We start from the raw sequence: 13,117 nt of genomic DNA on the forward strand, positions 1-13,117 counted from the left end.
AAGTGATGAACTCGTTATATAAGGTGTAATGCAATCCCTTCTTTTTATTTTTTTTCCTAGCCGGTATTCTGATTAAAATTCTACAGGAGCAGCGTCATTTTCATAATGAACATATCCGCCCATTCCGTTGGAGCTTGGAGGCCCATGCTGTTGGTTGTTGCTGTTTGGTTTGCCCTGGTAGGGACGGCGGTTGTTATAATTTCTTCTGTTGCCGGAGTTTTTCACATTATTACCGCTGTTACTGTTGTTGTAGTTCCTTCTATTCCCACCGTAGCCTCTGTTGCCGCTGCCGTTGTTGTTGTTGTTGTACTTGTTGTTTCTGAAACTCTTGTTGTTACCATCCCTGTTACCACTATTGATCTTTTGTCTCAGGTTGTCAATGATATCATCTTGTAGTCTGATGTATTTGATATAAATCCCTTTCAAGTAAATTTCCTGCAATTTGATCATTTCAACTTGTTTCCCTGCAGAAATTTCCCCGAAATCTCTCGTTTTGTGTTCAGTGACATTAATCAGGGTCAAGTTCATCCAATTATCAACGTTGTTAAGTTCACCTTCAATAATCTCCCCATTTTTCAGTTCAATGGACATGCGCTGTCCCTTAGCATTGGTAAGCAGGTATAACGGTAGCATGGATTCACGTTAATACTAACTCTTCTAATGTTACACCCGATTGTATGAAGGGGTAGGGTGTCACAACACAAAATACTAGTACGTGAGGCAGCCCGTTAGAACGTACGGACGTTTGTTCAATACTGAAAATTTGGCGAAATCCTTCAAAACCGTATCAGGTGATAAGTGGTTTCCAGTTGCCATGAAAAATTAAAAATTTACCCGGAAATTGCTTATATTTTAGGGTTTAAGGTAAGTTTACCAAAATTAGGGCTTGGGTGTAGCCCTGATATGTTTTTTAGGGTTTCCCAGTTTCATTTTCTGCCTTTCTGGTTTTTGGACGGTTGGCGCCCGCTATTAAAAAAATGTGTCTCGGTTCAGATGGAAGCGGAGTCTCTTGAGAAGTCTGCCATCTATGTACTAGCTATTGAGTGGACTTTTATCCTTTTTCCTTGTAGGTCTGAAGACTGTTTCATTTACCAGGAATTATCTTTTAAATTTTTATATTTCCCGTTCATTATGCGCCCCAACGCCACATGGTTTAGACTCAGAGTATCTAATTCCTTTATAGACACTGGTAAGTGCATAGTTCGAATATACAGGATACAAACCTAAGTTCAAAAATGTAAGGAAACGACAAAGAGAGGCTACATACTGGTAAGTGGTTAAGATGAGGGTTACGATGGAGATAATAGGTGAGATTCAGTAGACATCGATCAAGTTTATTATAATTATAGCAACATGTTTCAGTAGACATAAGTATGGACAGGTGCTGCTAAAGGTAGGTATGGAAGAGGTCGAAACACATGGACTACATTTGATTTTGTCAAGGAAATCATTTCAAAATATTGTATAACTAGCACGATTAGTGAGTTGACATCAAGTTTAATTTTACATGTCACCTTGATATTTGAGGCAGAAATAAAAAAGGAAGAATCTCTATTTTTTAATCAGTACCGTAGTTACCTGTTCTTTTGATCTGAACAACATATAGATCAAAAACTTTGCACTTACTTCAAACAACATAGCCTCATATTACAGCCCAACGTAGAAAATCCTAATCGATTGGGATTCATGTTACCAAGGAAAGTAGTTTCCCTGGCCATCTATACAAAAACTCTTCATGGGTGTTCGAGATAAGCTCAGAATGCAATTGATATTTTCTTTTTTGTTTGGACTTTCGCTGTAAAACTTTTTTTTTGCGATGAGATGAGTTTCAAAAGAAAAAAAATTTTCTTCATTTTCTGTCTACAAATTGAGAGATTCGTGTCGGTACAACAGTTATCTCTTTCTCTTTGTTGAAAGGAGAGCAGCACATTAGGATTGTTGACCCATTACACTATACCAATATTTTACCATGGATCAACAGTTTTTGGCCCAACTTGAGCAGACTTTGAGTGCCATTGTGCAACCAAACTCTGCCGGTCTTAAAGATGCTACCAAGACTTTACAAAATCATTTTTACAAAGAGCCCCAGACTGTTTCTGCCTTGATCCACATTTTGCAGAACAGCTCTGACGATGCGTTGAAGCAATTGGCAGGTGTTGAGGCGAGGAAACTTATTCCAAAATGTTGGAAAGCGCTTGATGTCCAAACGAAGGCATCCATAAAGACATCCCTACTCCAGACTGCCTTCACAGAATCAAAGGAGATTATTCGTCATGCCAACGCTCGTGTGATTGCTGCTATTGCTGCCGAGGAATTGGAGTCCAACGAATGGCCGGATTTGATTCCAAGTTTGATGCAAGCTGCTGCCAGTGGTGATGCTCAGGCCAGGCAGACAGCCATTTTCATCTTGCTATCTCAGCTTGAGGATTACAACACAGCTCTAACTGTGTACATCGATGACTTTTTGAACCTGTTTAGCCAAACCATCAATGACACTACATCTCTAGAGATAAGGTCGTTGTCTGCACAGGCTTTGAATCACGTGTCTTCTTTGATTGAGGAGCAAGAAACCATCAACCCTGTTCATGCAACTAAATTCACAGCTTTGATCCCATCTATTGTCTCCGTTTTGGATGCAGCAATCAAGGCCGAAGATGTCGTTAACGCTAAGTTGATCTTCAACTGTTTGAACGACTTCCTATTATTGGACTCCCAATTGACTGGTAATACAATTGCAGACTTGATTAAATTGGCCCTACAAATTGCTGTAAACCACTCTATTGATGAGGATGTCAGAGTTTTCAGTATTCAATTTATCACATCTGCCTTGTCTTATAGGAAATCCAAGATCCTACAAGCTAAGCTAGGTCCAGAAATTACCGTTGCCGCACTAAAAGTTGCAGCTGAAGAAATTGACGTTGAAGAAGAATTGAACAATGAGGACGAAACTGGTGAAAACGAAGAAAATACCCCATCTCTAACTGCTATCAGGCTATTGGCGTTCGCATCTACAGAACTACCACCTTCTCATGTCGCCGCCATCATTGTTGAACACCTACCAGCTATGTTACAATCTTCCAACTCTTTCGAAAGAAGAGGTATACTTATGGCTATATCTGTTACTGTTACTGGTTCCCCAGACTATATCCTATCTCAATTTGATAAAATTATTCCAGCCACTATTACTGGTCTAAAGGATTCTGAGCCAATTGTAAAACTAGCTGCTTTGAAATGTGTTCACCAAATGACCGTTGAACTACAGGATGAGGTGGCCAAGTTCCATGCTGACTACCTACCACTAATCATTGATATTATTGACTCTGCAAAGTTTGTTGTCATTTACCACTACGCCACTGTTGCACTTGATGGTTTGCTGGAATTCATCGCCTACGACGCGATCGCAAAGTACCTTGACCCATTGATGAACAAGTTGTTCCATATGTTGGATACGAGCGACTCCTCCAAATTGAAGTGTGCTGTTGTCTCCGCTATTGGCTCTGCAGCTTTTGCTTCCGGTGCTGCCTTTATTCCATACTTTAAGACAAGTGTACAATACTTGGAACAATTCATCCAAAACTGTTCTCAAATTGAAGGTATGAGTGACGATGACATTGAATTGAGAGCCATGACCTTTGAAAATATATCTACAATGGCAAGAGCTGTCCGGTCTGAGACATTTGCCGAGTTTGCTGAGCCATTGGTTAACTCTGCGTATGAAGCTATCAAAACTGATTCAGCCAGATTGAGAGAATCCGGGTATGCTTTTATTGCCAACCTGGCAAAGGTATACGGCGAAAACTTTGGGCCATTCTTGGCAACTGTTCTACCCGAAATTTTCAAGACTTTGGAATTGGACGAGTACCAGTTTAACTTTGACGGCGATGCTGATGACCTAAATGCTTTGGCTGAAGGTACCACTGACGAAGAGTTGCAAAACAAGTTCACCGTGAACACCGGTATCTCTTACGAAAAGGAAGTTGCTGCAGCTGCCCTATCTGAATTGGCCATTGGGACCAAGGAATACTTTTTGCCATACGTTGAACAATCATTGAAAGTATTGAATCAACAAGTTGAAGAATCGTACGGTTTAAGGGAAACTGCGTTGAACACTATCTGGAACGTTGTTAAAGCTGTTCTACTAGCTTCCAAATTTGTCCCAGAAAACTATCCAAAGGGCATTCCAACGGGATCTTACGTTGATGAAAATGTTTTGCTGGTTATCAAAAATGCAAGAGAGGTTTGTATGAGCAGTTTGGCCGACGAATTTGAAACCACTATGGTTATTACTATTTTTGAAGATTTTGCCAGCATGATGAAGAAGTTTGGTAGCATCATTATTACGGATAACGGCGACACATCTTCGCTAGAAACGTTGTGCGTTCAGGTCTTGAGCGTTCTTAAAGGTGAACATTCTTGTCAAACCATTGATTTGGAGGAGGATGTTCCAAAGGATGAGGACATGGACGCCTCTGAAACTGAAGTAACTTTGCAAGATGTTGCTTTGGAGGTTTTGGTTAGCTTGTCTCATGCTCTAGGCGGAGACTTCGCCAAAATCTTTGAAAATATGAAGCCAACTGTTTTGAGTCTATTCCACTCTAAATCAAAGAACAAGAGATCTTCTGCCATCGGTGCCATTTCTGAAATTGCACTAGGTATGAAGGAACAAAATCCATTTGTTCAAGAAATGCTGGAAGCTTTAGTCATCGCGTTGACTTCTGACAAGTCTCTAGAAGTGAGAGGGAATGCGGCATACGGTGTTGGTTTGTTGTGTGAATATGCCCAATTTGACGTCTCTTCCATCTACGACCCAATATTGAAGGCGTTGTATCAAATTTTGAACACCGCTGATCAAAAGGGTCTTACCGCTGAAGACGACGAAGCTACTAGAGAAATCATTGACAGAGCTTACTCCAATGTGTGCGGTTGTGTTGCCAGAATGGCCTTGAAGCACGAAAACTTGATCCCGTTGGCCCAGACTGTTCCCTCCCTAATATCTCACATGCCATTCCAAACTGGCTTTGAAGAATATACCCCTGTCTTCGAGTTGATCATGAAGTTGTACCAAGACAGCAACGAGGTAATTACCAAGGAAACACCAAAGATAATTGAAATCTTCGCCGCGGTCTTCACCAAGGAGAAGGAGAGAATTCAACTGGAACAAGAATCTACTCTAGGTAGAGAAGAAAACATGGAAAGATTGAAGCAATTCCAAACTGAGGACATGAAACAAAAAGTCATTGCCTTGTTGAAGTACTTGGATACGACGTACGGCGGTATCGTTGCTCAAAACGCAGTTTTGGCACCTGTCATTGCATAAAGCAAGCCTATCGATCATTCAAGTGTCAAGCAAGCCGATTAATGTGCCTTGGTCGCACCTACTATTAACCCTACTCCGATCAAACGATCCTCTGTATACTGACCCAACCATAACTACTATTATTATACCTATATGTATAGCTTTTTTTCTACTTTACGGATGTAACAAGCGAGAATAAGCTAATACCGACACCTGCTCCCCAAGTGGAAGCATTTGAGGGTGTCTCAAACAGGACGTCAATCTCCTGCGCAGCGTCACCAAACAAGAAATATTTCCCGAATTCTCCGAAAAAGAGGATTTTCATTTTTATCTTTCAAAATTGGAAACCATAATCGGGAAAGTGCGGGATCTCGTATATTTATCCTTACTGCAGCTAGCCGGGGCACTTCTTGGAGAACAGTGTACTTTATCCCTCGATCTAGTTGGTGCCGGAATACCGATTTTTGCAAAGGAGGGGGGACTGCTAATGAAAGATACGAGGAAAGGGATTATAACTGTCGCATTTCGAAGAAGGTAGCCTGTTAGTTTTCGGCTTTCAATACACGGCCTAAAACGATGAGGAGGCACTTACAACTTCCAGTGCAGCCTGTCGATCAAAGAGTAGGTCAAGAGCAAAGTAGATATATGCCACAAGAACATATAGTGCCGCCGGACGAAACACGAGCCGTGCCTCCGGGTATTTTGTCTTTTCCTAAAGAAAGTTTGAATAACCACATCTACCAGTTCTTAAAGAAGTCTTCATTCCATAAATCCTCAGAAACATTTTTTAGGGAGGCTAACTTGGCCAATAGCGGCCCACAGTGTGCACTTAACACTGCTGATGGCTGTTTAGGGGAGTGGTGGCAGATATTTTGGGATGTGTTCAATGCCACTAATCGTAAGGGGGGCTCCGAAATCACAAAGAAATACTTTCAAATATCTTCATACTGGCAACGAGAAGAGGATACCCACAAACGCAATTTACTTCAAGCTGCTAAGATCCAACTCATGTCAAATCCAGAAAATAACTTTATTGTGACGCCACTGCCGGATCTTTCTGCAGCACCCTCGATATTAAATTTAACGTCGTGTGATTCGCCACTCTCAAATGTGCTATACAGCAACTGTAACAATAATAATAACATCATGACCGCAAATATGAACGCATTGCATGGAACCAACAACAGTACTCCTTATATCCATAACACGAACAATAATATTCCAAATGTAAACGGTTCCCTTCAAAATAATTATAACAGCGGCATGCAGAATCTCTATGTGAATAGGTTTTCCTCGGAAACTCAAATTTTAGGAACTAATAATCTTTCAAGCACACAAATAGGTCCGGTTGATAGTGCAGCTGCAAATTTTCAGAATATGACTCGTTTGTACAATAACCTTCACCCGGTATTTCGACCCCCACCAATTAATCCTCATGGTATTCCAACAGTCAATACGATGAATCAGTACACACCAAATGAACTTTCAAATACCACCTCAGTCTTATCTACCACCCATTTTCCAACTGTTTGCAACAGTAAGAAGAAAACCCCAAAAACAAAAAGAAAAGTCCAAGCAAATAAGAAGCCAGTTTCTATCTATTGCAAGGGGAAGCTGCAACTTTCAAGCTCGAGGAGGAAAACTAAAACCGTCACTGAAAACAAAGAAGTGAAAAAGACCCAGAAGGATAAAGGTTCAAATGATATAAACTCATTAAAGGAAAAGAGCACTGACCAGTCAGCACTTCAACCAACACCTTTCGATGCGAGTGACGTAACTAGTGTAGAAAATCTTGAAGCTGCCGGACTAGTAGAACATGGCATTAATGAGGATTCTATGTGTCGAGGTGCAACAAGTGATACTACAACTTTTTCTCCCGATACCGATTCAATTTTCAAACGGAACTCTGCGGAAGAGAAATTAATCCATAAAAGATCTAACTCAGGGATAGAGCAGACAGCTGTGACAAACAGTGGCGGTGCAAATAAGCCCTTATTAGAGGAGACTGAAGAACCAAAGCCACCTTTTGCATCAATCTTGTTACCAAATGAGTTCAAAGAAACTGACGTGAAGGATGAACAAAGTGGAGATGACGCCAGCAACGATGCGACAAAACATTGTTTGTCATTACATAGTGCGGGTGGTGATGTAACACTGTTGGGATCCAATGTTAAAAACAAGATGGAGGAAGCATTATTTAGCGAGCTTTGTGACTCGGTAACAACCGCAGTCCTGCCCTTTGAGGACAAGATCGAGTCGGCAACTACACTTGAGAAACTAACCCTTGTCAAAGGTACTAAGGCATCTGCAGAAACGCACGCTGAAGAAGGTATGGATAATCAGAGCACTATTCCTAACGATGAAGATATGTTGCCTGATAAGAAATCTAGTCCTTTTGAAACCAAGGCAAATTTCTCTAAATGGGATTACGACTCGAGGATGTTAGATGATGTTCAGGGTACTTTTGAGTTTCAAGAAAAGAAGGAAAAAACCAGTGATAAGGAGCATACTGTGCCCGTAGATACAAATGCCGTGGAACTTTTTACCAGCTATCTCAGTAGTAATGAGTTCCGATCTGGGACGCAGAGTGAGGAATCTCCAGAATTAGACCTCGATTTTATAAATTGGACTTAATCTACACTCTAAGTTTGTGGACCTGAATACTTATTAGTTGAATACTTATTGTTTGGCAGCTCGGGTAGAACACAGGCATCTAAAAAACATTGATTACAGCTCTTCCCTGCCGTATCGGTCAAATTACTTTAACATTTATAACTTCCTACGAAAATATAGTTTTTTCCTTTATTTTGAAGGATTTGGAAAGCGAAGCTCAAAGAACAAGAGATACAGATCTCTACGTCCCATCTCGCGAGTAATTAGGCAATTCCCAATTGTCAAATCGTTGTTATCTTACTGGGTATACCCTGCTGTTTTGATTGACCTTTGCGGTATTTTCAACTGAACAGAAATCGAAATGGCCTTTTTTAACAACTCAAACCAAACGGGTACACCGTCCACGCTAGCTACTGAAAATGACCTTGCTAAGGACATAGTGATACAAAATCCTGCAGATGACTCGGTATCAGATATAGCATTTTCCCCGCAACAGGATTTTATGTTTTCTGTGAGTTCTTGGGATGGGAAGGTTAGAATATGGGATGTACAGAGCGGCACAGCTCAAGGTCGTTCACAATATGAACACGCAGCTCCCGTTTTGTCGACAAGGTGGAGTAACGATGGGACTAAAGTAGCATCTGGGGGCTGTGATAATGCCATTAAGATTTTCGATGTTGCTACTGGTCAATCCCAGCAACTCGGGTTGCACGACGCTCCAGTCAAAGCAGTTAGGTTTGTCAACTGTGGCCCTACAAATACTGAGATGCTTGTAACTGGCTCGTGGGACAAGTCGATCAAGTACTGGGATTTCAGGCAGCCGCAACCTGTATCAACAGTTATTATGCCAGATAGGGTATACGCCATGGACAACAAACAACAATTATTGGTAGTTGGTACAGCCGAAAGACACATAGCGGTGATCAATTTGAATAACCCGGGCGTCATATTCAAGGCAACTCAATCTCCACTGAAATGGCAAACAAGATCCATTGCATGCTATAACGAGGGAGATGGATATGCAGTTGGCTCTGTTGAAGGTAGGTGCGCCATCAAGTATGTGGACGATGAAGTTCAGAAAAAAAGTGGCTTTTCATTCAAATGTCATCGTCAAACAAACCCAAACCGAGCCGCTGGAACCCAATCACAAGCAATGGTTTACCCAGTGAACAGTATAGCATTCCATCCTATATATGGTACATTTGCAACGGCAGGTGGTGACGGTACTTTCCATTTTTGGGATAAAATTCACAGGCATAGACTAAGAGCTTTCCCTTCCATGCAGGCTTCTATTCCAGTCGTCAATTTCAACAGAAACGGTAGCGTTTTTGCATACGCTTTAAGCTATGATTGGCATCAAGGTTATATGGGGAATACGCCAAATTATCCAAATGTAATAAGGCTTCACCCAACAGCAGAAAACGAGGTCAAAGAAAAGGAGAAGAGGTAAGGAAGACGACTGGAGAGCTAGTTAAATAGCCTTATCAAACAAATAGTAGTATTGACTTTCCCGGACTGAACTGTACTGCACATCATCAACATTGCGGTGTAGGTCAGTGGTGCATATGGGGGTTGATGCCTATATTATTTCTCACAAATCTGTTCCAATTAAAAAACATGCCGAGTTTTAATGCAAACATTATTTACCCTTTTGTTAAGGAGCAGTTCCGAGAATCATGAAATGACAACGCTGCGTTACACCTTACGCCATCAATTTTGTACCATAAATAATGTCAGACCCCGAAATAATTATTGTAACAGTCATATTCCTGATTTATATAGGTTCTGTTGAATAGGGTCTTGTTCGCCTTGGCTATTCATTGTAGTAGAGTAAAGAGATGTTTTAGTTCAGGTATGACTTCTGGTGTATACTTAATATATAAGTATATGGTTCGATGATCTCTTCTATATTGTAACAGATAGAAGGATCAATTCATTCGAGGTAGCTAGGTTTTATATATGTGAGAATTTGCTCAGAGTCAATGGTGTGGCTCTTCACTTTCTCACTGTCGTGGATACCTCCACACTTGTGGCATCGTTATTTGTCTCGTTTACATTTGTGTCTTTTATCAAGTGTGTGTCCTGTTTATGCCTATGATGATATCTTATCACCCTTATCATATTCATTTTCTATATCCAGCAAGTACTGCTAGAAGCTAAGAATGATGCTGCACTGCACATGTTTGAGGTGTGGCAGGGTCTCCCAGCAGAGGGTCACTGCCGAACGCCGAAAGCTCCTCCCCCATATATTCAATATATAGCTACATAAACTGTCGATAAATTCTATTCGCCTTTTATATGACGATAAGCAATGTAACATTGTATGAAACCGGATTTCCAATATTCTATAGATGTGTAACTTTATCAGATATTCTGCGCCATTTACGTTTTATTAGTTGCGAGGTCCGGTATTCAGAGCTTATCTGGAGAGATATGGAAAGTGGTTATGAATCCTTGAGAAGGGAAACAGTCACGTGTGGCTTTTAAGAAGTTATTATTTATTTGAATTATCTTCAAATATTTTTGGATAAAAAAACTGAGGGACTAATTTGTACCCTTTCTATGATTTTCGTAAATATCACGAGAGTGGAAGAGCTGGATATAGAAATGTGATGGATATTGTCTTTTCGCCGTGACTATCCATTTTAAGTAGAGGTTGAGAGATGACTTAGATAAAGTTGATTTCTTAGTTATACTATATAAGTATTGCTGAATATAGAAAATGACTATTATAGGAATGATAGATATCATCATAGGCATAAGCAGAATGTGAAACGATAATTATACGTGGCAACTATGAAACGTATAACAATAATGCCACGTGGAAGTTAATATGTTGCACTGTGAAACATATTCTTATTCTGAGATTATCTGGGAAATTCTCACATATATAAAGACTAGTTATATTTACAGTATTGGTCTCTATCTTTCTGAACATACAGAAGAGACCATCGAACCTTATACTTAAATAGTATAACTAAGAAGTTAACTTTACCTAAGTCATCTCTTAATCTCTACTCAAAATAGATAGCGGCGAAAAAGACAATATCCAACATTACTAGTATCAACGTACACATGGTGAATTAGTAAAATTCTTCACATATATAAAGCTTAGCTACATCAAATGAACTGACCTTTCTATTGAGTATAATTAAAAGTCAAGTGAACTGAAACATCTAACATACTCTACCACAATGATTTACCAAGGCGAGAAAGACTCTATTCAACGAAACAAGTATCAAGAATAAGATAGGTGATACTGAAACTTGTATATACATGACTTTTGTTCCAAAGTTGGCCAAGTTTGAAAAGATTTTGTTGTTTTCTTATGTTCCTCTAAATATCTTGAACAATATTAACTCGCCCCCAAGGGTAGATTAACGATAATTTAAGAGTACCCACAATTTTGTCACGTACACTTGTTGTAGCTCATGGGTCCTGTATCGAACAACCTGTACTGAAGCTCTTCAAGATGATTTATCTCATGAGAGTGAACAGGGGCTAATTGAATGGGAAATAGTAGGCACGAAATATTCTTAATGGATAACATGGTACTTTGCAAAAGGAAACTGCCAAGGACTCAATAGACAACATAGTGTTATGTAAATGGTAATCCAATAAATACTTGTCAGGAAGTAGTAACTTTGATATTTCTTCCAGACCCATGTTGCAAAAGCACTGAGTCGACCCTTCCCAGATCGGAAGAGATTTTATGTAGGTCCCTACTTCAGGGTGAGTTCCCCGAGATGGCGTTTCACATTTTGCATTTAGTAAGTATGCCCTTTGAGAACATGTTTATAGCTGGTATGGTTGATACAAATGAATATAAGAGAAAGGAAAATCGTGCCATTTACACAGGGCACATTTTCGCGTCAGTAATGTTACCATTTTTGAACGATCTATCTGACATCAATAGCTATCGGAAATATGATAGCTTGGTGCCCTTTATGATATTATTTTTGCCTTCGATATCGATATGTGACGATCCTTGACGTATGATAGAGGACGGAGAGGAAGGTGAAGAGGAAGATTGACCATTGAGAATTTTTTTAATATTTATAGGAACTGTTCCAAACACTTCTTTCCTGTACCTAGCTGCCAAACTACTAGTCGGCATTCTTTTACCTGTCTTGCTACAAGGCCGGGACTCATCTTCAATCACGCTTTCGAGTTCAACCGAAATTTCGGATAGCGATTTATGGCTCTGTTGCAGTTTAGGTACCTTCACGGGCAAAACGGCATTTGGAAGAAGTAGATGTGATAGAGGCATTGCATTGCTTCCCTCCGGCACTTTCTGCAAGAGAGTATTACTTTTGGTCCAAGTTTCATCTATCGCCTTGTAGACTCGTTCATGGTAGCAATCATTTCTAAGATTGATTTTCGCATCATTGGTCATTTCAAGCTCAAACAGAAACCAAAGTCTTGAGAAATCAACGGTTTTCTGATTTTCGTGACTGCAAAAATAGTGGGAGCAAGTGGCCGGTGCGATTTCTCGCACAGATATTTGCTTCTGCAAAACCTTTAAATTCGATTGAACTAGAGCTGCACACTTATCCTCTTTCAAACCAAGCCGCGATTCGTTGACCGATCTACTTTTGTTAATGCTGATCTGTTGCAAATTCCGTAACAATTCTTCTTCTGTAGCATCTGTGACTTGACTCAAGGGCTGTTCAGCAACATCCCCTCGCAGCTCACTTGACAAATCCGGCAGTTTAATGCTCCTAGGGTCAACCACATGCAAATCCGGTTGTGCATATGCCGATAAACTAAGGGAATTCTTCATTGTCAGCCTCCTCCGCTGCTTTACTAATTTTGCCCCCCTTGTCTTTTCTCCACGGCTCTCCCGAGCGCTATTCCTGTGAACCTTGGCATTCGCATCTTTAGCAGCAAGAGGTCGTTTACTGTTTCTAACATTTCCCATTTTTTGGTGTTCCTATTGAGTATCCTACCAAAAGATTGAACCTCGGCGGCATCTACTTTAAAACCATTATGTTTTAATTTAATTTCATTTATTTTAACAAATGGAATACCTGTTCTCAAGTCTTAAAAGTAACGCAGTTCAGTTCAGCTTTAGATAGTGACCTTATGATAAATGTGTTATCAAAGGTGCTGTGTAGCCTGGGGTCAATTGCTCAATCCCTAGAGATTTCATTTTTTACGACCACGTTGAGGAAACGACCCACACCTAAACATGCGTTTCTTCCTAAT

At 40.2% G+C, this 13,117-nt stretch overlaps 5 protein-coding genes across 5 annotated transcripts; 3 read left to right on the forward strand and 2 right to left on the reverse strand.

Annotated features, from left to right (window-relative positions):
- Positions 1-72: 72 nt before the first annotated feature.
- Positions 73-633, reverse strand: LSM4 (U6 snRNA complex subunit LSM4; the record flags this gene model as incomplete). The annotated part of the gene is made up of 1 exon (XM_022607064.1): positions 73-633. One exon carries the CDS (start codon positions 631-633, stop codon positions 73-75), a length of 561 nt encoding a protein of 186 aa, XP_022463697.1.
- Positions 634-1,969: 1,336 nt separating this feature from the next.
- Positions 1,970-5,317, forward strand: KAP123 (karyopherin KAP123; the record flags this gene model as incomplete). Its single annotated transcript, XM_022607065.1, has 1 exon — positions 1,970-5,317. The coding sequence occupies one exon, from the start codon at positions 1,970-1,972 to the stop codon at positions 5,315-5,317; it is 3,348 nt and encodes a 1,115-aa protein (XP_022463698.1).
- Positions 5,318-5,872: 555 nt separating this feature from the next.
- KNAG0C03470 (uncharacterized protein) lies at positions 5,873-7,930 on the forward strand (the record flags this gene model as incomplete). Its single annotated transcript, XM_022607066.1, has 1 exon — positions 5,873-7,930. One exon carries the CDS (start codon positions 5,873-5,875, stop codon positions 7,928-7,930), a length of 2,058 nt encoding a protein of 685 aa, XP_022463699.1.
- A 340-nt stretch (positions 7,931-8,270) lies between these two features.
- Positions 8,271-9,359, forward strand: GLE2 (RNA export factor GLE2; the record flags this gene model as incomplete). Its single annotated transcript, XM_022607067.1, has 1 exon — positions 8,271-9,359. The coding sequence occupies one exon, from the start codon at positions 8,271-8,273 to the stop codon at positions 9,357-9,359; it is 1,089 nt and encodes a 362-aa protein (XP_022463700.1).
- A 2,466-nt stretch (positions 9,360-11,825) lies between these two features.
- On the reverse strand, positions 11,826-12,830 carry MAM1 (Mam1p; the record flags this gene model as incomplete). Its single annotated transcript, XM_022607068.1, has 1 exon — positions 11,826-12,830. One exon carries the CDS (start codon positions 12,828-12,830, stop codon positions 11,826-11,828), a length of 1,005 nt encoding a protein of 334 aa, XP_022463701.1.
- Between the last annotated feature and the right edge of the window lie 287 nt (positions 12,831-13,117).

The sequence above is a fragment of the Huiozyma naganishii genome, chromosome 3, assembly GCF_000348985.1.
Source record: "Huiozyma naganishii CBS 8797 chromosome 3, complete genome".
NCBI lineage: Eukaryota > Fungi > Ascomycota > Saccharomycetes > Saccharomycetales > Saccharomycetaceae > Huiozyma > Huiozyma naganishii.